This window comes from Nicotiana attenuata, unplaced genomic scaffold (genome assembly GCF_001879085.1).
Source record: "Nicotiana attenuata strain UT unplaced genomic scaffold, NIATTr2, whole genome shotgun sequence".
Classification (NCBI taxonomy): Eukaryota; Viridiplantae; Streptophyta; class Magnoliopsida; order Solanales; family Solanaceae; genus Nicotiana; species Nicotiana attenuata.
Window position 1 is genome coordinate 16441 of NW_017673438.1, and position 23627 is coordinate 40067.

Sequence of the window (23627 nt, forward strand, 5' to 3'; positions counted from 1 at the left end):
TAGTAAAATTAAAAGATTTACGTTTTTTCGTGTTGCGGTGGGGGCGGGGGGGTGGAGGGGACGGGTTTGGACTGCTATTCACTTTGAATCATAGGATCATAATATAGTTCATGCTGCATTTTTTGTCTTATGTAAAGTTGCTTACTTGGTAGGTTGCTAATCCATTTTTACTTTTTCTGAACCTAAGTAATCTACTATTTATTACTATTTTTTTTAATACTGATATGTTATCTAGTTTTGTCACTTGAAAGGCTGGATTCTGAAATAGGAGGTCAAGAAGTAGCAGTAGGTCCCTTGTCTCTCAATTTAGTTTTAGTTGATAGTTGTTGGATGATTTATTATTGCAGCCAAAAGCAGCCTTTTTTGAAATTGTACATTCCATCTTGATTTCAGGCGTTGCAACATGTCGGAAGCTCAAAGGATGCCAACAATGATCGGGATCAAGAGTGGAAATGGACACGTCAATGGTGCACTTCCATTGAGGTCTCCAATGGCTAGAGCTGAAGTTGCTGAGTTCTGTAATGCCCTTGGTGGGAAGCAGCCTATTAATAGTATCTTAATTGCAAACAATGGGATGGCAGCTGTCAAGTTTATACGTAGTATTAGGACGTGGGCGTACGAGACATTTGGTACAGAGAAGGCAATTTTGTTGGTTGCAATGGCTACGCCCGAGGACATGAGAATAAATGCTGAGCACATTAGAATAGCTGATCAATTTGTAGAAGTTCCTGGTGGGACGAACAACAACAACTATGCCAATGTGCAGCTCATCGTAGAGGTTTGTAGCTATCTTTTTAAGGATGTCATAACGTATATACCTTATCCTGATGCAAGATGAATTATAGCCCATCTTCAAGCCAATGGTAACAACTTGTCTCCAGATAACTTGGTCTAGCCTGTTTAGCTGGTTATATCTGTTTACATCTTAAAACCTTCTTGTAAAAAGACCAGGGACACAATGCCAAAAATAAAATGTAAATACTTATACATGGTGTACTTTCTTTTGCGTAGATGGCGGAGATGACTCATGTTGATGCAGTTTGGCCTGGTTGGGGTCATGCATCAGAAAATCCCGAACTGCCAGATGCATTGAATGCAAAGGGGATCATATTTCTTGGGCCACCGGCTACGTCAATGGCGGCACTAGGAGATAAAATTGGTTCATCTTTGATTGCTCAAGCAGCAGAAGTACCCACTCTCCCATGGAGTGGCTCCCATGTAAGTCTTTATGCTTGTGATTCTATTCTGTTGGTTTCGTAGTGGTTAGTCTGCATCTAATGGACAATTCGTAAATCGCACAGGTCAAAGTTCCTTCAGAAAGCTCTTTGGTCTCTATCCCAGATGAAATATATGCTAAAGCATGTGTTCATACGACGGAAGAAGCAATTGCTAGTTGTCAAGATGTAGGTTACCCTGCAATGATCAAGGCATCCTGGGGCGGTGGTGGTAAAGGCATAAGAAAGGTCTGTCTTTTAACAAACAAGGCACTGCGAGTAGTGCACTCAAATTAGTTTAATATATATTCTTCTTGAAAACAATATTGAAAAAATAAGCAGAACACATAAGGTATTCATTCGACCTAAGTACATGGCTTGCTTGCTCATTCCAGGTTCATAATGATGATGAAGTTAGGGCACTATTCAAGCAAGTTCAGGGTGAAGTTCCTGGCTCCCCAATATTTATAATGAAAGTTGCTTCTCAGGTTCAGCCATCTTCTTTCTTGTCTGCCTTAATGCTTCAACATATCTTTGGAGAGAGAGTATCTTTTAAACATTAGAATTGTTTTTTGATTTCAAATAACTAGAGTCGGCATCTAGAAGTCCAATTACTCTGTGACCAATATGGCAATGTTGCAGCATTGCACAGCCGTGATTGTAGTGTTCAAAGGCGACACCAAAAGGTTAGTTTATATTTAATTTTTTATTATTGTTTAGTAATGAGTTGAAAGACAACACTTATCTTCTATTTGCAATGTTGAAGCAACTAGCAGAGCCTTCATGAGGCAGCCACATTTACATCAGTGGAATGTCATCACTAATGTGTCTAATTTTCTTGAACTTAGATAATTGAGGAGGGCCCGATTACAGTAGCTCCACAAGACACGGTGAAAAAACTTGAGCAGGCTGCTAGAAGACTGGCCATAAGTGTAAATTACGTTGGAGCTGCCACTGTTGAGTATCTTTACAGTATGGACACTGGAGAGTACTATTTCTTGGAACTCAACCCTCGGTTACAGGTTGGTGATACTGCCATCTTCTTGAATGTGCACAATTTCTTTCACCACGTAGAGGAAGGCGTTGATCTACATTGGCTTCTTTTTTTCCATTTGGGTGATAATTCTTTCATGCTTGTTTAAAGAAGCATTTAGAGTAATGAATTAAGTTGATGTTGGTTGTGATCACCTACATGATGATCTTGAACCTTTTTATTTTGTATTACATCTTTCTCATTCTATTAGGTTGAACACCCCGTAACTGAATGGATAGCAGAAATAAACCTGCCAGCAGCTCAAGTCGCTGTTGGAATGGGGATTCCTTTGTGGCAAATTCCAGGTTTTGTACCAGATATCACTTTTCTCGGCTTAAGATGTTCAGGTTCTTCTTTTCCTATTTTTAAGCTTTCTTCTTTGATTCTATTAGAAATAAGGCGATTCTACGGAATGGAACATGGTGCCGGATATGATGCTTGGAGGAAAACATCTATTGCTGCGACACCATTTGATTTTGACAAGGCTGAGTCGACAAGGCCAAAAGGTCATTGTGTGGCTGTACGTGTAACAAGTGAGGATCCTGATGACGGTTTTAAGCCTACCAGTGGTAAAGTACAGGTAAAATTTCTTCCAGAAAGTTTCAATTCCCTTTTCTAGTCCTGTGCTTTTAGGATGAACATTTGTTAGTTTACATTTCATAATGTAGGAGCTGAGTTTTAAGAGCAAACCAAATGTGTGGGCGTACTTCTCTGTCAAGGTACTTATAAACTAGATGGAAATAGAATGTTGGGGTGCTTGAATTTTTGCCGAGCGTAATAATTCTTTTTCTTTGCAGTCTGGTGGAGGCATTCATGAATTTTCAGATTCTCAGTTTGGTAAGCTGAAGTTTAATTATGCAGTTGTCTTGTTCTTTTTGACTTTTCTTGAATGTTCAGCTGAAAAAGTTGGTGCTTTCCTAGTTAAAATTTTTTAATATCAAGTTATCAACCTAGAATTCAGCTTCAATTAGGCAGTTGCTTCTTGTTTTGGGTCTACCAGGGTTATGACTCGTGTTTGTAAAATATTACGTCCTTTTCTTTTCATTTGAATTCCTTCGTTTCTTATTTCGGGAAATACTTTTCATCATTCTATTCATGGATGAAAGCCTACCTCAGAAGATGCATTAGGACTAAAGAGTTCCTTTGCATCTCAAGCTGTGTTATGCAGTTTCCCCACCTCTATAAGTTAAAAACATTATAAACCAGGTTTAATTAGTTTCACTTAACTGAAGAATAATCATCAGTGAAGCATGCATATATCAATCTCTTTTTTATTTGTGAACTAGTTAAAGCATAGCTACTAAGCTCATGCTGTTTCCAGAAGAATTGTTAACAATAGGAAATTGCTAGCTAACACCAGATTAATTTGAAATATCAAACTTGTATCTGGGTTTGTGTCAGCCCGTGCAGATTTGCATCAAATTTCTGCTACTTTCAACTTTTCTGTGTATGTGTGAGTGTGCATTTAGCCTATTTCTGACTTTGCTTCATTTTTATGCTAACTCTATTCTGGTTCTTCCTATAAATTTTTGACAGTGTTATCAAACATTGGCTGGAAAATTGCTAGAAGTTCTTATAAAAATGTTTCCACATACGCTATCAGATATCATACCTTGTATTTCAAAATATGATTGCCCAGCAAAAAGCTCTAAATATTGTGTCTAACCTATTGACTTTATGAATTGCTATATCTTGACGCAGGACATGTTTTTGCTTTTGGAGAGTCCAGAGCCCTGGCCATTGCAAATATGGTCCTTGGACTGAAGGAAATCCAGATCCGAGGAGAGATTCGTACAAATGTCGATTACACAATTGATCTATTGCATGTAAGAGTCTCAGATAATCAAAAAAGTTCAGGCCCAACTCCATCCGAGTGTTATTTCTCTGCGTTAAGTTGCACATTTTCTGCAGGCTTCAGATTACAGAGAAAATAAGATACATACCGGCTGGTTGGACAGTAGAATTGCCATGAGGGTTAGAGCAGAAAGACCTCCTTGGTATCTTTCTGTGGTTGGAGGAGCTCTTTATGTAAGTTTCCCGTTTCATGACTGATATTAGATTCCTAAAGGTTTTATCTTGGGAATTTACTTGCAAAATTGATACCAGTATACCGTGTTGTCACTTGTCAATCTCAGAAAGCTTCTGCAAGTGGTGCAGCCTTGGTTTCTGAATATATTGGTTATCTTGAAAAAGGACAAATCCCACCCAAGGTATTCAGTCTCAGAATGTTTGTCCTGGTCAAAATCTTACATTTTCTCCATCTCTTTTTTGGAATAACCCGTCATCCATCTATGTGCAGCATATTTCCCTTGTGAGCTCTCAAGTCTCACTAAACATTGAAGGGAGCAAGTACACAGTAAGTAGGATGCTGTACTCGCTTCATTCTACATGTTGTTGTGACCATTGTCTTCGTGGTATCAGTAGAGAAAGGAAAATTAGCTAATACTATCCTGCTAGCGCTACAAAAGAGTGATAAAGTTGTTTCCAGTTCTTTTTTGATTCTGCTTCATGGTCTGTTTGCAACTTAGTAATTGGTTGGTTTTGTCTCTTAGATTAATATGGTGAGGGGAGGACCAGGAAGCTACAGGTTGAGGATGAATGAGTCAGAGATCGAAGCAGAAATACATACTCTGCGTGATGGAGGACTACTGATGCAGGCAATAATCAATCTCTCTGCAACTTCTCTATATACCCTTTTACCAGAAACTACACTATTGTCTGTAGTAGCCATAAGCTTTTATGTTGCATAGAATTTGTAGAAACAATGTGGGGAAAGACTAATTGATTCTTTTTTCAAATACGAAAATTGTATTATTACATCTAAGTTCCCTTGATCACTGCAGCTGGATGGAAACAGTCATGTTATATATGCAGAGGAGGAAGCAGCTGGAACTCGCCTTCTAATAGATGGAAGAACATGCTTGCTGCAGGTGCCGATAATTATTCAGTTCCCAATATATTTTTTTTATTTATTTAAAAACCGGCACCTTCTTATGTATAGTTTTCGTCGATTCCAGAATGATCACGATCCGTCAAAGTTAATTGCGGAGACACCTTGCAAACTTCTGAGGTATTTGATGTCTGACGGTAGTCATGTTGATGCTGACACACCTTATGCAGAGGTTGAAGTGATGAAGATGTGCATGCCCCTTCTTTCACCTGCTTCAGGAGTTATCCATTTTAAGATGTCTGAAGGTCAAGCAATGCAGGTATTGTATTAGCAAATAAAGCATATATTTCTCTCCTCCGCAGCAACTTAAAGATAACTTTGTTTGTAGGCCGGTGAGCTTATAGCATCACTTGATTTAGATGACCCTTCTGCAGTAAGAAAAGCAGAACCTTTTCGTGGAAGCTTTCCTATTTTGGGACCTCCAACTGCCATATCTGGAAAAGTTCATCAGAGATGTGCCGCAAGTCTTAATGCAACAAGGATGATTCTCGCCGGATATGACCATAATGTTGATGATGTAGGTGACTTATAATTTTGGAGTTGATGTAGAACGTAATTGCTTGTGTAACATCTTTTTGTCTGAACAGTATCTAGAAAGCATTTTAACCAATACATAATGATAAAATTCTGATGAACACAACTTAATCTTCTGATCCAGGTGGTTCATAACTTGCTAAGTTGCTTAGACAGTCCCGAGCTTCCATTTCTACAGTGGCAAGAATGCCTATCCGTACTGGCAACACGACTTCCAAAGGACCTCAGATATGAGGTAAATGGTCGGATAATGATTTCTTTCTTCTCTTATGGGAAATTAGTAGATCTCTGGCTAATTATTTCGCTCTATGTATTCTTGTTGCAGTTGGAAGCAAAATATAAGGAATATGAGGGGATTTCCAGCTTGCAAACTGTCGACTTCCCTGCCAGAATTCTGAGAGGTGTCCTTGAGGTGAGTCTTTTACTACATTTTCCTTTTCTTCACACTAATTTTTTTGGTTATTTCTTTTTAAAGTTCACATACTATCTCTTCTAACATTGATTTATTTGTCTATCATTCTCTGCTTTGCTTTAGGCTCACCTAAGAACCTGCTCAGAAAAAGAAAAAGGAGCTCAAGAAAGATTAGTTGAACCTTTAATGAGTCTCGTCAAGTCTTATGAGGGTGGAAGAGAGAGCCATGCCCGTGGTATCGTCCATTCCCTTTTTGAAGAGTATCTATCTGTTGAAGAATTGTTTAGTGACAATATCCAGGTGGGTTGTAATACAAACAATTATTGTGTGATAATCATCCTCTGCATGACCAGATATCTAAGTTCGAGCATCTTTATAGTTTGGAATATATACCTTCAGCATCTGCAATTAAACAACGGTTATAGAAAATTATAACCATTATATCATATGAGGATATAGAGTTACTCAAAGTGAGATACTAGAAATGTAGAGTACCAGAAAACTTAATTCCTCTGACTTAGTCAGCCTTAATCCCTTGAGGGGCCTTTCCATTTTCTTTAACAGAATTTTCTTATTATTAGTATGGTAAACAATACTCAACTTCTTTCTAATAAAGCGGTCTGTTCTATTCATATACGGTATACCATGATTTTTCTAAAATGATTTACGTTGTAGATCATCTTATGCATTCTCATCTTATCTGTATTGTGTACCATAAGAAGCTAATATTTTATTGTCAATCATCTCTCTAGAAGCCCTCAAGATCATTTGGATTGTCAAAATGCTACTTATTGTTACATGTTCTCCATCTTATCATGTTGTCAATATGTAACATTGCATATCTTGATTTCTTGGTTATGTTATGTTATTCTGTTCTGATGTCTTCCTTTTTCAGGCTGATGTGATTGAACGACTCCGGCTTCAATACAAGAAAGATCTCCTGAAGGTTGTCGACATAGTGCTTTCTCATCAGGTATAAGCTAATTGTTAATGTATTCATTTTCCTTTCTTCTGCTGTTGTTAAGCCGGAAAATATGCAGTACCATTAATGTGTTATTTTCCAGGGTGTTAGGCGTAAAAATAAGCTTATACTTAGTCTGATGGAGCAACTGGTATATCCCAATCCTGCAGCATACAGGGAAAAACTTATCCGATTCTCAGCACTCAATCATACAAATTATTCCGAGGTTGGTATTCCATACATCTTTATAAAGCGATTGATATCCGTACTTGCATTGTCGTGTGCTTGCGGGAACTTGAGAAACCTTATCTTTTGCTTTTCATATCTTTGACATACAATCTTGATATTGAGCCAAAACTTCCTGGAAGTTCTCTAAGATCAACACTAGTTGTGTTATTCTTTTCTGCGTCCTGTCGTGGAGACTTTTCTAAAGTTGCTATGAATTTTTAAAATGCCAGTCATTTATTGTTGTTTAAGTAGAGCACAACGGATGGTGAGAATTCACAGAGGTAGATCCAGGATTTAAACTTGATAGGGTCAATATTTAAGGTTCTTAGCGTTGAACATGTGTAGTTTGAAATTATGGGTTCAGAATTTAATTTTTGTTCTTTCTCAACAAAAAAATTGTTGTAAGTTTAGTGGTGTTTTTACATATATATATATGTGCTCCATGTTGAAAATAGTGGGTCCGGTTGAACCCGTCGAGATAGACTGAATTTCCTCTGAGAATTCATAATGTGATCCCGACAAGCTTAGGATTGAGAAATAGTTGTTGGCCAGTCATTAATCATTATCGATTCACAAATGCTGATATCCATCAAAGAATGACTCTTGCTCTCCCTGGGGACCATCTAGTCCCAATCCTTCATCACATCCTTCTGCTCTCTCTCTCTCTCTCTCTCTCTCTCTCTCTCTCTCTCTCTCTCTCTCTCTCTCTCTCTCTCTCAATCAATCAATCAATCAATGTACCGACCATTAGAAGAAGCAGAAGGAAGGGAAAAAAAAGAAAATGCAAAGGATCCTTATATTCTTTTAATGGTGCATTTAGTGGCTCATCATTAGATACCATTCTAGAAAAGGCAAAATACATAAGTTACTCCTTGAACTACGGACCAAATTCCTGTTACACACTTTTTTGCAGACAAAACTCACCTTGCACGACGCTCAACCTTTCCAAAGTGTGCATAAGACACACCACTTTTATTACATGGCAGGCATGTGTATAATCAAAAAGATAAAAGAGCGTGAACCCTTTAAAAAAAAATTCAATTCATGTTTAAGTGCCACACGTCAACATTTTATATATTTTCTTTGTTTTAAGTTAATTGTTCCCAGAACCCCACGCCTCCCTTCTCTTCTTCTTCCTCATACGCCTCCCCCCTTTTTCATCTCTTTCACACATAACTTCCACCATTTCATCTCTGATTTTTCTGTTCGAATCGCTTTCTTTTTTCAGATCTGTAACGAGGGATAGGAAAGTGGGTGATTTTGTAGAGGGGGGAGGTGGAAGATATGGATAGTTTTTTGGTGCTTGTTAGCACTTGCGGTATCCAGAAGCAAAGGCAACTTCAAGTTATAAGTCAAATTGACAAATAGAGCAAGTTTTTGTGAATGCTCTTTAGTAAAACTGAGTTTAAACAGAATACTCAAAGTAATGAGCAATGACTAAAATTTCAGTTAATACAATTAGCTTGTAATTTGATTTGTGAAATGAATTTTAGATTTGGTATCAGCGAAATTGGTTGAATAAAATTGGTCATTGATAATGAAATAAGATTTAACTGTTCAAGATGTATAAATCCCTGAAAGCAGATGAATTGATGAAGCAGTTGGAAAACAAAATAAATCAATTAGGCCGTATCACTGTCAACTTTGGTTGAGTTGGGATGGAAATATGCAATTTCAAGGTCATGGGGTGTCTGGGAAGATGAGATGAAAGGGGCTAATTTGCAGAGAAGAGAAAGAAATGAAATGGAGAAGATGGTTAAGGGGTATAGTTGTAATTTTAAGTGTTTTATGTTTTAATATATAATAATGACACGTGTCACGACTTTATTGGTGCATGATATTACATATGTTTTGAAAAATTTGTCAAGAAAAAAGTAGTGTGTCTTAGGCACACTCTGGAAAGGTTGAGTGCAAGATGATTTTCGTCCGCAAAAAGTGTGTAACAGGGATTTGGTCTATAGTTTGGGGGGTAACTTATGTATTTTGCCTTCTAAAAAATCACCTGGTGTGAATTTGTTTGACAGCATTCTGTGATTCTCATCATTTAAAGTTTCTGTATTGTTAAGTGGGTTACATTGAAACTCCTTAACAGAGTTTCTAAATCTCGATTTCATTTTACAGCTGGCACTGAAGGCCAGTCAACTCCTCGAACAGACTAAACTGAGTGAACTACGTTCGAGTATTGCCAGAAATCTTTCTGAGCTGGAGATGTTCACTGAAGAAGGTGACAGCATGGATACTCCTAAGCGAAAAAGTGCCATCAACGAAAGAATGGAAGTTCTAGTGAGTGCTCCGTTAGCAGTTGAAGATGCACTGGTAGGCCTTTTTGATCACAGTGATCACACCCTTCAGAGGCGGGTTGTGGAGACTTACATTCGTAGACTCTATCAGGTACTGTATTTCAAAGTCTTAGTTTACTTGTTTCGGCATATCTATATTTAAGACATATGTATAGTTTTTTAATTTAACTTTTGATATCTACTCCAGCCTTACCTCGTTCAAGGGAGTGTGAGGATGCAGTGGCACAGATCTGGACTAATAGCTACATGGCAGTTTATGGAAGAGCATGTGGAGAGAAAGAGTGGGTCTGGAGGAGACAACGTGATAGTAAAACCGTTAGTTGAGAAACACAGGGAGAGAAAATGGGGAGCCATGGTTATTATCAAATCTCTCCAACTCTTGCCAACAGTATTAAATTCTGCATTAAGGGAGACAGCGCATGACTTGCATGCAGAGATGTCGAATGGATCGACTCAACCAGTCAGTCATGGTAACATGCTGCACATTGCATTGGTGGGCATCAACAACCAAATGAGTTTGCTTCAGGATAGGTATCAAAAGTGTTATTATGTTTGATCTCACAGCTAACTTTCTACTGCTAAAGTAACTTTTAAGTTAGAAATATGGAAAAATGAGGCACATATAAATAGATGCCCGTTAAAAGGAAGTAATAGAATAGACCTCTATCTGGCATGGCTGAATTTTTTACATGTGTATCTGGTCCAATGATTTGTGAGAAACTGACTTATTCATGGTACAAACCATTGTTTGCAGTGGTGATGAAGATCAGGCTCAAGAGAGAATTAACAAGTTAGCCAAAATACTGAGAGACAAAGATGCGAGCACCAGCCTTAAAAGTGCAGGTGTAGGGGTTATCAGCTACATCATACAAAGAGATGAAGGGAGGGTGCCAATGAGGCACTCTTTTCACTGGTCAACAGAGAAGCTATATTATGAGGAGGAGGCTCTACTGCGTCATCTAGAGCCTCCTCTATCCATTTATCTTGAATTGGTTTGTATTTTGCTTAACTACATTCTCTCCTGTTAACTATATCCTATATTACTATTGGTGCTTTATTTTAGTAATTCTTGGACCATGAGCTGATCTTAGGTTCATAATTTCCTGGAAATGCAGGAAAAGCTTAAAATCTATGATAATATAAAGTATACTCCATCCCGGGACCGTCAGTGGCACCTCTACACTGTTGTAGACAAGCGGAATCCAATCCGGAGGATGTTTCTCAGAACACTTGTAAGACAACCAACAGATGATGGTTTACTAACGTATCAAGGATTAAATCAGGGAACGGCTCATTCCCCTTTGAATTTGCCGTTTACTTCAAGGAGCATATTGAGGTCGTTAATATCTGCACTGGAAGAGCTTGAACTTAATCTCCATAATACGACTCTCAAAGCTGACCATGCTCATATGTACTTGTATATTTTACGAGAGCAAGAGATTGATGATTTGTTGCCATACCACAAGTCAGTAATTTTTTTTGTCTTTATGCTTGCTATTAGGGACAAAAATTGGCCCATTGCTCACTTCATGACTGTTGCAGGAGGGCAGACGTAAATAACGAGCACAAAGAAGCGGAAGTTCAGAAAATCTTAGAAGAGCTAGCTCATGAAATCAATGCATCTGTTGGTGTGAGGATGCACAGGTTAGGGGTTTGTGAGTGGGAAGTGAAACTTTGGATATCATCTGCAGGAGACGCAACTGGTGCTTGGAGGATTGTGGTTGCGAATGTGACAGGTCACACCTGCATTGTGCATGTAAGTGGAATTTAGCATGTACTTGAAATTTTTTGATGGCTTATCTGATTCGAAACTGACTTCTGTTGTGTTAGAGAGCAAATATCAGTCGATGCAGTGCGCTTGAACCATAAATGGTTACTTTCTTTTGTTAGTTCTTTCTTTTTTCTTTTTTCTTCTATTACCTTTTCTGGTAAAGAGCTTGAAGTCATGCTTATAATTGATTTGGTGTTTAGTTCTCTATTAGCCCATGAATTTTTGGACTCAGATAAGTTGTTCCGTTGTATTGACTTAAACCATTGCTGGACCTGCATTCCGGCGGACATACTAATGCCTCATGACTTGATTCATTCCAACTTCAAGTATTGGTTTCTGCCATAGAAGTCTGTGATTAACATTGACATCATGTTATTGGAAATTGAACTCTCAGATTTACCGAGAAGTGGAAGATACAGGTGTACAAAGAGTAGTGTATCATTCAGCTATTGGCCATGGTCCTTTGAATGGAGTGCCAGTAACAGCACCTTATCCACCGCTAGCTGTGCTTGACCAGAAACGGCTTTTGGCCCGCAAGAACGACACCACTTACTGCTATGATTTTCCACTGGTAAACATTTGAATGAAAGTAGACATTATGCCGGTTATTACCATCTGGATCAATGTCAACATATCATAAAATTTCCTTGTGCAGGCATTTGAAGCAGCACTGGTGAAGTCTTGGGCAAGTCATAATCCTGGAACAGACAAGCCTAAGGACAATGTCCTCTTGAAAGTCACAGAGTTAACTTTTGTTGACAAAAAAGGAAGCTGGGGTACTCCCCTTGTCCCTGTGGAGCGCCAGCCTGGATTCAATGACGTCGGCATGGTGGCATGGATTATGGAAATGTCTACTCCTGAGTTCCCTATGGGAAGGAAAATTCTTGTTGTAGCAAATGATGTCACCTTCATAAATGGATCTTTTGGCCCAAGCGAGGATGCATTTTTCCAAGCAGTGACTGGTGTTGCTTGCACACAGAAACTGCCACTTATTTATCTAGCAGCAAATTCAGGGGCTCGTATTGGTGCAGCTGAGGAGGTAAAATCTTGCTTTAAAGTTGGATGGTCTGATGAATCGAACCCCGAGCGTGGTTTTCAGTATATATACTTGATTCCTGAGGATCATGAACGTATCAAATCTTCTGTCATGGCACATGAATTGAAGCTGTCAAATGGAGAAGTTCGATGGGTGATGGATACTATTATTGGAGAAGAGGATGGCCTGGGTGTTGAGAACTTAAGTGGTAGTGGAGCCATTGCAAGTGCTTATTCTCGGGCATACCATGAAACTTTTACCTTGACATATGTAACCGGGAGAACCGTTGGAATAGGTGCTTATCTTGCTCGTCTTGGTATGCGGTGTATACAGAGGCTTGATCAGCCAATTATTCTTACTGGTTATTCTGCACTCAACAAACTTTTGGGCCGGGAAGTTTATAGCTCCCACATGCAACTTGGTGGACCTAAAATTATGGGAACTAATGGTGTTGTTCATCTGACTGTCTCTGATGACCTCGAGGGGATATCAAAGATTTTAAATTGGTTGAGCTTCGTTCCGCCATATTCTGGTGGTCCACTTCCCATTTCAACTCCATTGGATCCTCCACAGAGACCTGTTGAGTACTTCCCAGAGACCGCATGTGATCCACGCGCTGCCATCTCTGGCCACAGAGATGCAAGTGGAAAGTGGCTGGGGGGCATTTTTGACAAGGATAGCTTCATTGAGACACTGGAAGGTTGGGCAAGAACTGTTGTGACAGGCAGGGCAAAACTCGGAGGAATCCCTGTAGGAATAGTTGCTGTTGAGACACAAACTATGATGCAAGTAATCCCTGCCGATCCTGGACAGCTCGATTCTCACGAAAGGGTTGTCCCTCAAGCAGGGCAAGTATGGTTTCCTGACTCTGCAACTAAAACAGCTCAAGCATTGATGGACTTCAATAGGGAGGAGTTACCTCTTTTCATTCTTGCCAACTGGAGGGGCTTTTCCGGTGGACAGAGGGATCTGTTTGAAGGTATCCTTCAGGCAGGATCAACCATTGTCGAGAACCTTAGAACGTACAAACAGCCTGTTTTTGTTTACATCCCTATGATGGGTGAACTCCGTGGTGGGGCATGGGTGGTTGTGGATAGTAAGATCAATTCAGACCACATTGAAATGTACGCAGAACGGACAGCCAAGGGAAATGTCCTTGAGCCAGAAGGTATGATTGAAATTAAATTCAGAACGAAAGAACTACTGGAGTGCATGGGTAGGCTTGACCAACAGCTTATAAATCTCAAGTTAAAGCTTCAGGAAGCCAGGACTGCAGGAGTATACACTAATGTTGAGGCCTTACAGCAGCAAATTAAAACACGTGAGATGCAGCTTTTGCCAGTATACACACAGATAGCTACAAAGTTTGCAGAATTGCATGATACTTCGTTAAGAATGGCAGCGAAGGGGGTGATCCGAGAAGTAGTAAATTGGGAAACTTCTCGTTCATTCTTTTACAGACGCCTGCTTCGAAGAGTGGAGGAGGAGATGTTGGTCAAAACTGTGAGGAATGCTGCAGGTGACCAGCTTTCTTACAAATCCGCTATGGATATGGTGAAAAGCTGGTTTTTGGATTCAAAGGGAGGCAAAGTAGATTCTTGGATAGATGATGAAGCCTTTTTCTCATGGAAGAATGACCCCAAGAACTATGAGGAACAATTACAACAGTTGCGGGTGCAAAAGGTACTACTTCAGTTATCAAAGATTGGCGATTCGACATTGGATTTACGTGCTCTACCACAGGGTCTTCTTTCCCTCCTACAGAAGGTTAGCCATCAGACTCTTTTTCAAAATTTTGTTCCACCACTATTTCATCTTTACCTGTTTAAGGTGCCTGAAACAAGTAAGTTTTGGTCTGCAGGTTGAGCCAGCAACCAGAGAGCAATTGATCAGTGATCTAAAAAAGGTGCTTAATTGATGAAGCAGCTTGTAACTAACTAGCCAGCAATTGTTGTCTGCCATTTCTACTAGGAAACTTTCCTGCCGGCCAGTGCATCTGCCTGTTAGGAGAAGCAGCGCGGTTAGCACTCAACCTGTACTATGATGATGGTTCTCTACTTCAAAGTCTATTATATATTGGACAAGCTTGGTAGACAAGTGGTTTAAATTTGTCTCAACGAGGTGTAAATAGTAGCATCTTGGGTGTAGTCTTCATTTGTTTGAGCAGAAATATGCTTTACGCAGCAGGCTCCTTTTTATTGGAATTACTGCAGGGCTGACCACTCTTTATGTATATTTGCATTTTTATCATAGTCTGTCTAACAATTGGTTAGCCTTGAATGTCCAAATAAGATATGAGCTGTAACTCATGCTCCAATATAGTTGTATTCACAGTACAAGAGTTATTTCTCATTTGGAACTGCAATCTTCTTTTTCTCTTTCCACTACTATTATTTAGTGCTATTCACTCATATTATTAGTTCTTGATGACGGCATATGTGTTCCTTACCCATGTTTATTGAAAGTAAAAAATTCTTCCTAGTTAATCACTAAGCAACTGTTGAAAAACAAAAATTACGTTGGAGTTGGCTGTCTGGATTATGTTAGATTGTACGATTATTAAATAAATACAAAGCTAAACCATGAGGAACTTTACTAATCCATGAGGATATATATCTAAGGGGAGAAAATGTCACTTCATGACCAGTTTTGCCACTTATAGGTGTTGATTAGCTTACTGAATGTACATTTTCACCAATATAAATTAATTGGAAGAGCCTCAATTACTTATGATGATGTTTTATTAGTGACCAGTCATCAGTTTTGTCTAGAGATGGTAATGTGGCGGAGCGGTTGCGAGCCGGGTTAAGCCTTAACTCGCAAAGGTTTCAACCCGCATCGCCCCACACCGCATAACAAATTTTTCCTTTTTCATTTTTAATGTGTAGTTTCTCTTTGATTTTTTTTTAAAAGAAAAAAATTAGCAACGGCCTATAGCCTTCTTTCTTTTTCTTGGCCGTTCCTGTTGTGCTGTGGGATCATGGATGTCTACTACTAATTATATTGTCAGAAAATATTTTTTAGCATAATACTCCATAAAAGTAGTAATTTAATTAAGAGTTTGTATACGGTCGAAATCGGGCTCGTCTACTGCACGACAGATCGAGCTCGGAACATGAGGGATTGAAAACCGACCACGAGTCCCATCGAACCAGAACACGAGATCAGAATGTCTGTCCTCGAGAACATTGAGTCCATGACTCCAGAACCGACCTTGACCCCGAACGAGCTCGAGGAAACACTGTATGTACAACCAAACATGAGACCGAAATAACAAAAGGCCTAAATATCCGTGACTGGTCGGATATTACGGCGGGAATCTCTGCACGTATCAATAAGGAACCGGCAAATTAGCAAATCAGGAGATCTTTACCTTTTATAGAATTGTACCTAAAGTAGGACTCCCCTACTATGTAAAGGGAGTCTGATTACTTGTAAAAGATCATGATACGCATTCAGAAGCAATATATTGTCATTTTCTCTTTAAAGTTCTTATTCAATTGTGTCTTGACACGGATGGAAATATGCTTTGTTCAAGGGTAGTCCGCCTCTCAAGGATGTAAGTGTTCAATTCGTGTGGTTTGAATTTACTTCATCATACTTTATTTCAATTGCAATTTAATTTATCGCTTTGTATCAATTTAATTCACGTATCCTTAAAATCACTAACAAATTTTGTTATCCGATTTTGAGGGTAAACAGTTTGGCGCCCACCGTGGGGCTACGGATAATAGTGGTTATTTGATACAAATTTTTCATAACACACACTACTTTACACTTGTTCTTCGAAGTGCCTCTAATTTCAGGTTAAAGCTCAAAATGGCAAACTCACAATTAGCACCCCTACCTGTTGACAATGAGTTTGGTCACCACGGTGAAAATAACAACATAGCGCTCGGTAATGAGGTATCGCCCGTTGATCCTGTCGGAATTCCAGTTGCGGACTCGTTGGACACTAACTCGCATGTGGCTATCGACACAAACCTACCTACTGACCCGAGAATAGCATCCGTGGTGGAGCCCGATCGATAGCGTAGAATACTCAAAATAATGGAGGAGACGGGATCAATCTACGAATGATCTTCGAAATGTTACAGGCTCAACAAGTGGCGATAGCTCAGTTACAGAACCAAAGCCGCGCACCGAGCAGAATTGAACCCGATCCATCCCGGGAAATCACCCGTAGGGAACAACCGATTGCGGAGAGGTCAAATTAAAACGAATCAGGTACCAACTCCGAGATCATAAAAATGCTCGAGGAGCTGACAAAACGGATAGAATCAGGGGAGAAGAAAATCGAAGCAAACGACAAAAAGGTGGAAACCTACAATTCCAGGGTTGACCGGATCCCAAGAGCGCCGCCGATACTGAAAGGCTTGGATTCCAAGAAGTTCGTACAAAAACCTTTCCCTCCGAGTGCGGCTCCAAAGCCGATCCCTAAAAAATTTCGCATGCCCGAGATTCCTAAGTACAATGGAACGACTGACCCAAACGAGCATGTCACTTCCTACACATGCGCCGTCAAAGGAAACGACTTGAAGGATGATGAGATCGAGCTGTCTTGATGAAGAAATTCGGAGAGACCCTGTCAAAGGGAGCTATGATATGGTATCACAACTTACCTCCTAATTCTATTGACTCATTTACTATGCTTGCAGACTCTTTTGTGAAAGCACACACTGGGGCTATCAAGGTCAAGACCAGGAAGTCGGACCTCTTTAAAGTAAGACAAAAGGATATGAGATGCTCAGAGAGTTCGTGTCCCGGTTTCAAACGGAACGGATGGACTTGCCTGAAGTCGTTGATGATTGGGCCATTCAAGCTTTCACCCAAGGACTCAATGTTCGAAGTTTGGTGGCTTCACAGCAGTTGAAGCAAAATCCGATAGAGTATCCGGCTGTTACTTGGGCTGATGTGCATAACCGATATCAATTGAAAATCAGAGTCGAAGATGATCAATTGGGGGCTCTTTCCGAGTTAGTTTATCTTGTTAGAACCATTGACAGAGTCAGCGAGATATCGACCGTGAACCAAGGTTGAACAGGGATCAATACCAGCCATACAATGGGGATCGAAGAAGCAGCGGGCCCGGACGGAGTTCTATGCGAAATGAAAGGAGAATGACTGAGTCCAGAGCAGGCGGGGACTCATGAGCAAGAGCGGTTTCGACAGGCCTATTGGACCTAAAGAGGCACCAAGGTTATCGGAATATAACTTTAATGTCGATGCTGCTGCCATCGTATCAGCTATCGGACGCATCAAAGACACCAAATGGCCCCGACCTCTACAATCCGACCCAGCCCAAAGTGATCCAAACCAGATGTGCAAATATCATGGCACTCGTGGCCACAGAACAGAGGATTATCGACAATTGAGGGATGAGGTAGACCAGTTATTCAACAACGGGCATCTTCGAGAATTCCTGAGTGACCGAGCCAAGAATCATTTCAGAAATAGGGATTCTAATAAATAGACCTAACAAGAAGAACCTCAACACGTCATTAACATGATCATCGGTGGGGTCGATGTTCCTCAATGGCCGATGTTGAAAAGTACCAAAGTATCCATCACAAGGGTAAAACGGACTCGAGATTACATGCCAGAAGGAACTTTGTCTTTCAACGATGAGGACACAGAAGGGATCGTGCAGCCCCACAACGATGCACTGGTAATATCTACACTCATAAATAAATCTCGAGTTAAGCGTGTGTTAATTGATCTAGGTAGCTCGGCCAACATCATCCGATAGTAGGGTCGTAAAACAGCTCGGCCTACAAGATCAAATCGTGCCTGCAGTTCGAGTTCTAAACGGATTCAACATGGCATGTGAAACCACTAAGGGAGAGATAACATTACCCGTGAATCTGCCGGGACCATCTAGGAAACCAAGTTTTATGTGATCAAAGGAGACATGAGGTACAACGGCCTATTCGGGAGGCCATGGATCCACAACATGAGGGCAGTGCCCTCGACTCTTCACCAAGTGTTAAAGTTCCCAACGCTAGGAGGGAATCTACAGGGAACAACCAGCCACAAAGGAAATGTTTGTAGTCGAAGAAGTGATTTCTATATCAACACTCGCAACACCAAAGTAACCGAGTTCGGATACAAAGCAAGGGGATAAATAACAATTATCAACACTGGCCACGATCTAGTCGGATAAATAGGGGACTGATGGAGACGATGATTACGGGGTTCCCAGATCTTTTATAGCCCCCGATGATTCCGACGCCACTAAATCAACGGTTGAGGAGCTGGAACAAGTCACATTGATTGAACATCTACCCGATCGGAAGGTATACCTGCGCACGGGGTTAACCCCCGAGCTCAGGAAAAAACTTATTAATTTCTTATAGCTACATAGATTATTTCGCTTGGTCCCATCTTGATATGACAGGGATCCCACCGGAGATTACCACTCACAAGCTAAGCCTGGACCCGAAATTCCACCCGGTCAAGCAGAAGAGGAGACCCTAGTCCGAGATCAAACATGCTTTCATCAAGGACGAGGTATCTAAACTCCTTAAAATAGGGTCTATTCGCAAGGTGAAATACCTAGAATGGTTAGCGAACGTAGTGGTAATCCCTAAAAAAGGGAACAAATTAAGAATGTGTGTAGACTATAAGGATTTGAATAAGGCATGACCTAAGGAGTCTTTCCCTTTGCCCAACATCGATTGCATGATCGATGTCACGACCGGCCACGAGATCCTCAATTTTCTCGACGCCTATTCCGGGTACAACCAAATACGGGTAAACCTGGATGATCAGGAAAAAACCCCCTTCATCACTAAGTACGGCACATACTGCTATAACATGATGCCACTCAGATTAAAAAATGCCGGTTCCACTTATCAACGCCTAGTAAACCGGATGTTCGAAGAACAAATAGGAATATCCATGGAAGTTTACATTGACGATATGTTGGTTAAGTCCCTGCGAGCAGAGGACCATTTAAAGCATTTGCAGGAAACCTTCAGCATATTGAAGAAGTAAAATATGAAGCTGAAACCGGAAAAATATGCGTTCGAACTCGGATAATGTAAATATCTCGGATTCATGGTATCCAATCGGGAAATCGAGATCAACCCCGACAAGATCAAAGCCATCGAGGATATCACGGTGGTGGACAACGTGAAGGCCGTGCAAAGGCTAACCGAGCGCATTGCCGCCCTGGGGCGATTCATCTCGAGGTCCTCCGATAAGAGCCACCGATTTTTCTCTCTACTGAAAAAGAAAAAACAACTTCTCATGGACCCCGGAATGCCAACGGGCCTTGGAAGAACTCAAGCGATATCTATCAAGCCCACCACTGCTTCACACGCCGAAGGCAAGCGAACAACTATACCTATACTTGGCAGTATCGGAGATAGGGGTAAGCGGAGTCCTGGTCCGGGAAGAGAAAGGCACACAATTTCCAATTTACTATGTTAGCAGGACTCTAGGTGAGGCCTAAACTAGATATCCTCACCTAGAAAAATTGGCACTCGCCTTGCTATATGCCTCTAGGAAACTTAAACCATATTTCTAGTGCCATCCTATATGTGATGTGACTACTTACCCATTGCGAAATATAATGCATAAACCCGAACTCTCGGGACGATTGGCCAATTGGGCTGTGGAAATCAGCGGGTCTGATATTGAATATAGACCCCGGACAACCATTAAATCTCAAGTTTTGGCAGATTTTGTGGCCGACTTTACGCCGGCCCTAGTACCCGAAGTCGAAAGAGAGTTGTTAGTAAACTCGGGGACGTCTTTGGGAATCTGGACCCTCTTTACGGATGGTGCCTCGAACGCAAAAGGGGACTGACTTGGCATCGTAGTGAAACCACGTACAGGCAATGTAGTTAGACAATCTATTAGAACTGTAAAATTGACTAACAATGAGGCCGAATATGAGGCCATGATTGCAGGTCTCGAACTATCCAAAAGCTTAGGGGCAGAGGTGATCGAAGCTAAGTGCGATTCCCTCCTCGTGGCGAACCAAGTTAATGGGACATTCGAGGTCAGAGAAGAACGAATGCAAATTTACCTAGACAAGTTGCATGTGACATTACATTAGTTCAAGGAGTGGACTTTTCAACACTACCTCGGGATCAAAGTAGCGAGGCCGATGCCTTTGTTAACTTAGGACCGTCGGTCGAGGACAACGAGCTCAACTCGGGGGCAGTCGTACAACTCATGAGATCGGTAGTGGAAGAAGGCCATGTCGAGATAAACTCAACAAGCCTAACTTGGGATTGGAAAAATAAGTATATAGAATATTTGAAGTGCGGAAAACTGCCCTCAGATCCATAAGAATCGAGGGCCCTGCGCACGAATGCATCCCAGTTTAGCTTGTGCGAAGATGGAACTCTGTTGATAAGAACGTTTGATGGGTCACTTGCGATATGTTTAGGACCGGGGGAAACCGAGTACGTTCTGAGGGAAATTTACGAGGGCACCTGCAAAAATTATTCAGGCGTCGAATCATTGGTTCGAAAGTTAATCAGAGCTGGATTACTATTGGATCGACCTGGAAAAGGACGCAAAGGAGTTCGTGCAAAAATGTGATAAGCGCCAAAGACATTCTCCGATGATCCACCAACCCGGGGAGCTGCTGCATTCAGTTTTGTCACTATGGCCGTTTATGAAGTGGGAAATGGATATCGTTGGCCCTCTTCCATGAGCACTCGGTAAGGCTCAATTTATTTTGTTTATGACTGACTATTTTTCTAAGTGGGTGCAAGCCCAGGCATACAAGAAGGTTAGGGAGAAGGAAGTCATCGATTTCATTTGGGACCACATCATATGCCAGTTCGGAATGCCGTCCGAAATCGTGTGCGACAAGTGGGAAACAATTTATCGGCAACAAAGTGACCAAATTTCTCGAAGACCATAAGATCAAAAGGATCCTATCAACACCTTATCACCCTAGTGGGAACGGACAAGCCGAATCGACCAACAAAACCATACTCCAAAACCTCAAAAAGAGGTTAACCGACGCCAAAGGAAAATGGAAGAAAATCCTACCCGAAGTCCTATGGGCATACCGTACGACCTCGAAGTCCAATATCGGGGCCATTCCGTTCTCGTTGGTTTATAGTGCCGAAGCTCTAATACCGATCAAAGTCGGAGAACCGAGTATCAGATTCCGATATGCAACAAAGGAATTGAATGGCGAGGCCATGAGTATGAGCCCAGAGTTATTAGATGAAAGGCGCGAAACCGCCCTTATCCGGTTGGCCACCCAAAACCAGCGGATCGAGAGATATTACAATCGAAGGGCCAACCTTCGACACTTCAATACCGGGGACTTAGTACTAATGAAGGTCACACTGAACACCCAAATCCCCAACGAAGGGAAGTTGAAGCCAAACTGGGAAGGACCGTACCAAATTCTTGAGATCATCGGAAAAGGATCGTACAAACTCAGGGCAATGAACGGTGAACGACTACCGAATAACTGGATCATAACTCACTTGACGCGATACTACTACTAAGGTAAGACCCCATTCATGTCCTTTTTACTTATTTTTGAACTAACACTTGCAGGTAACCAACAAGAAACGGTACAAGCTTTATGTCTGAAAGCACGCGTTGCACTCTTTTCCCCTTGAATCGGTTTTGTCCCAAATGGGTTTTTCGGCAAGGTTTTTAACGAGGCAACAAGGGGGCATTACCTTCGGATACCGACTTTAGCAAGGAAAGAAACTTTGTAATTGAAGGGTTTCGATAGATAGGATTTATTTTAAGGTCCAAACAATCAAATGAACCGTACCCGCATAGACTGCTCGAACCCTGGCACAAAACATGTGCATATGTATAACTATTATGCACAAGAATAAAAAGAAGTCTCTTCCTTGCGGATAAATATCTTGTCCTTTAAAATTTTTTCTTGCATTTATCAAGGAATTTCCTACATTCGATCCCCTAAAGGTATCAAGCCCAAGGGCTACCTTAATCCGAGTTCGAGCAATCACTCTCACTCAGGGACTGCCGTCTGTAATAAGTCAAACGGTCCGGGATGTCGGAACTCGGGGGCACATGACCTATTAGGCAACGCCCGAATTTTAAAGGCTACGGCCATCCCCACTTAGGGATTGTTATCCTAGGCAAGCCCGGATGACTCGGAGTGGCAAGCCCACTGGACAACACCCGAACTAAAAAGGCTACTGATGTTGGGCATATTTTCAAATGTTTCGATATTAATTTACTCGTATTTTTACCGCTCTTTGGTTATATTTGATAGTGAATATGTCCAATTTAACTTATTATGGAGTTTTACACTTATTTTGGTATTAATGCATAATGTAGGTACTTTGAGATAAAATTTGGAGCAAAGTGCACAAAGAAATTGGTGAACATAGATAAGCTATGCAAAGGTCAAATTAACGAAAAAGAAGATGAGAACTTTGGTTGATTACCCGGAATGGCAACGTCTTTGGTTTTGAGTTGCATGAATCTTGGAATGAAAAGTTAGGCAACTAGCACTAACAAGAATCAAATTGGATAAATAATTTGAGCAGCAAGCGGCGAAGGATGTTTCTCGCGTTTAGCCTGGCGATGCGCGGTGTCCGTTTCCGAAGTTATTTTGTCTCCTTTTTTGTTTTGGACTTGGTTATTTCGCCTAGGCTTTTTCATTCATCTATAAATAGTCCTTAAACATAGTTTTTACATAACTTTTGACAAAGGGAGAGCACAGAGCCGCCGTGGTGGCCGGGTTTCATCTTTTCTTCCACCAAACTTTGTAATTTTTATGTTTCTTTGTATGATTTGTTGTTTGACTACCATGTCTATGTGGAGCTAACCTTCACGTTCTAGGGTTGTGGTTCTTTCATAAATATTGTTATTCGGATATTGATTTTGATTTCTTAGTTTATCATATTGGTTTATTTATTTAATCCTGCACTTAATTATTTGATTGCTTGATCACCAATTGAATACTATCTACGTATCTTGAATTGAACTCGAAAGTGAGAATTCTAGATTGCATATAGGATTGAGTAGAGAAAGTTCTTGAATCCGGGCATCGAGGAATGGATTCGCGATTAGGATAGACATATACCTAATTGCCTTGCTTGGTTGATGCACATGAGTTATAAATGTGTTCTTGTTGATTCTAACTCTATAGACATATAGGCGTTAGATTAGCTTGAATAGGCAAGTAAGAACTCGACATATTCTTATGATCAATATTAACCAT

General features: G+C 40.7%; 1 protein-coding gene across 3 annotated transcripts in view; it reads left to right on the plus strand.

The window, feature by feature from the left end:
• The window catches only part of LOC109216383 (acetyl-CoA carboxylase 1-like), a 15429-nt gene extending 579 nt beyond the window's left edge, over positions 1–14850 (plus strand). For 2 of the 3 annotated variants that reach the window (XM_019380531.1, XM_019380532.1), the window contains exons 2-32: positions 394–778; positions 1012–1218; positions 1302–1463; positions 1610–1702; positions 1805–1900; positions 2063–2236; positions 2459–2552; positions 2640–2827; positions 2916–2966; positions 3045–3084; positions 3949–4073; positions 4159–4275; positions 4383–4457; positions 4547–4603; positions 4800–4904; positions 5091–5177; positions 5265–5456; positions 5526–5714; positions 5856–5966; positions 6057–6143; positions 6267–6443; positions 7039–7116; positions 7208–7330; positions 9454–9723; positions 9820–10163; positions 10387–10624; positions 10748–11097; positions 11175–11388; positions 11798–11974; positions 12059–14206; positions 14301–14850. In XM_019380531.1, coding sequence (XP_019236076.1) covers positions 404–778; positions 1012–1218; positions 1302–1463; positions 1610–1702; positions 1805–1900; positions 2063–2236; positions 2459–2552; positions 2640–2827; positions 2916–2966; positions 3045–3084; positions 3949–4073; positions 4159–4275; positions 4383–4457; positions 4547–4603; positions 4800–4904; positions 5091–5177; positions 5265–5456; positions 5526–5714; positions 5856–5966; positions 6057–6143; positions 6267–6443; positions 7039–7116; positions 7208–7330; positions 9454–9723; positions 9820–10163; positions 10387–10624; positions 10748–11097; positions 11175–11388; positions 11798–11974; positions 12059–14206; positions 14301–14357 — 6801 coding nt within the window. In that variant the 5' untranslated portion in view covers positions 394–403 and the 3' untranslated portion in view covers positions 14358–14850. Of the gene's footprint in view, positions 1–235; positions 286–393; positions 779–1011; positions 1219–1301; positions 1464–1609; positions 1703–1804; positions 1901–2062; positions 2237–2458; positions 2553–2639; positions 2828–2915; positions 2967–3044; positions 3085–3948; positions 4074–4158; positions 4276–4382; positions 4458–4546; positions 4604–4799; positions 4905–5090; positions 5178–5264; positions 5457–5525; positions 5715–5855; positions 5967–6056; positions 6144–6266; positions 6444–7038; positions 7117–7207; positions 7331–9453; positions 9724–9819; positions 10164–10386; positions 10625–10747; positions 11098–11174; positions 11389–11797; positions 11975–12058; positions 14207–14300 lie in introns of those variants that run through there. The other variant, XM_019380533.1, reaches the window with a different exon arrangement.
• Positions 14851–23627: the final 8777 nt, after the last annotated feature.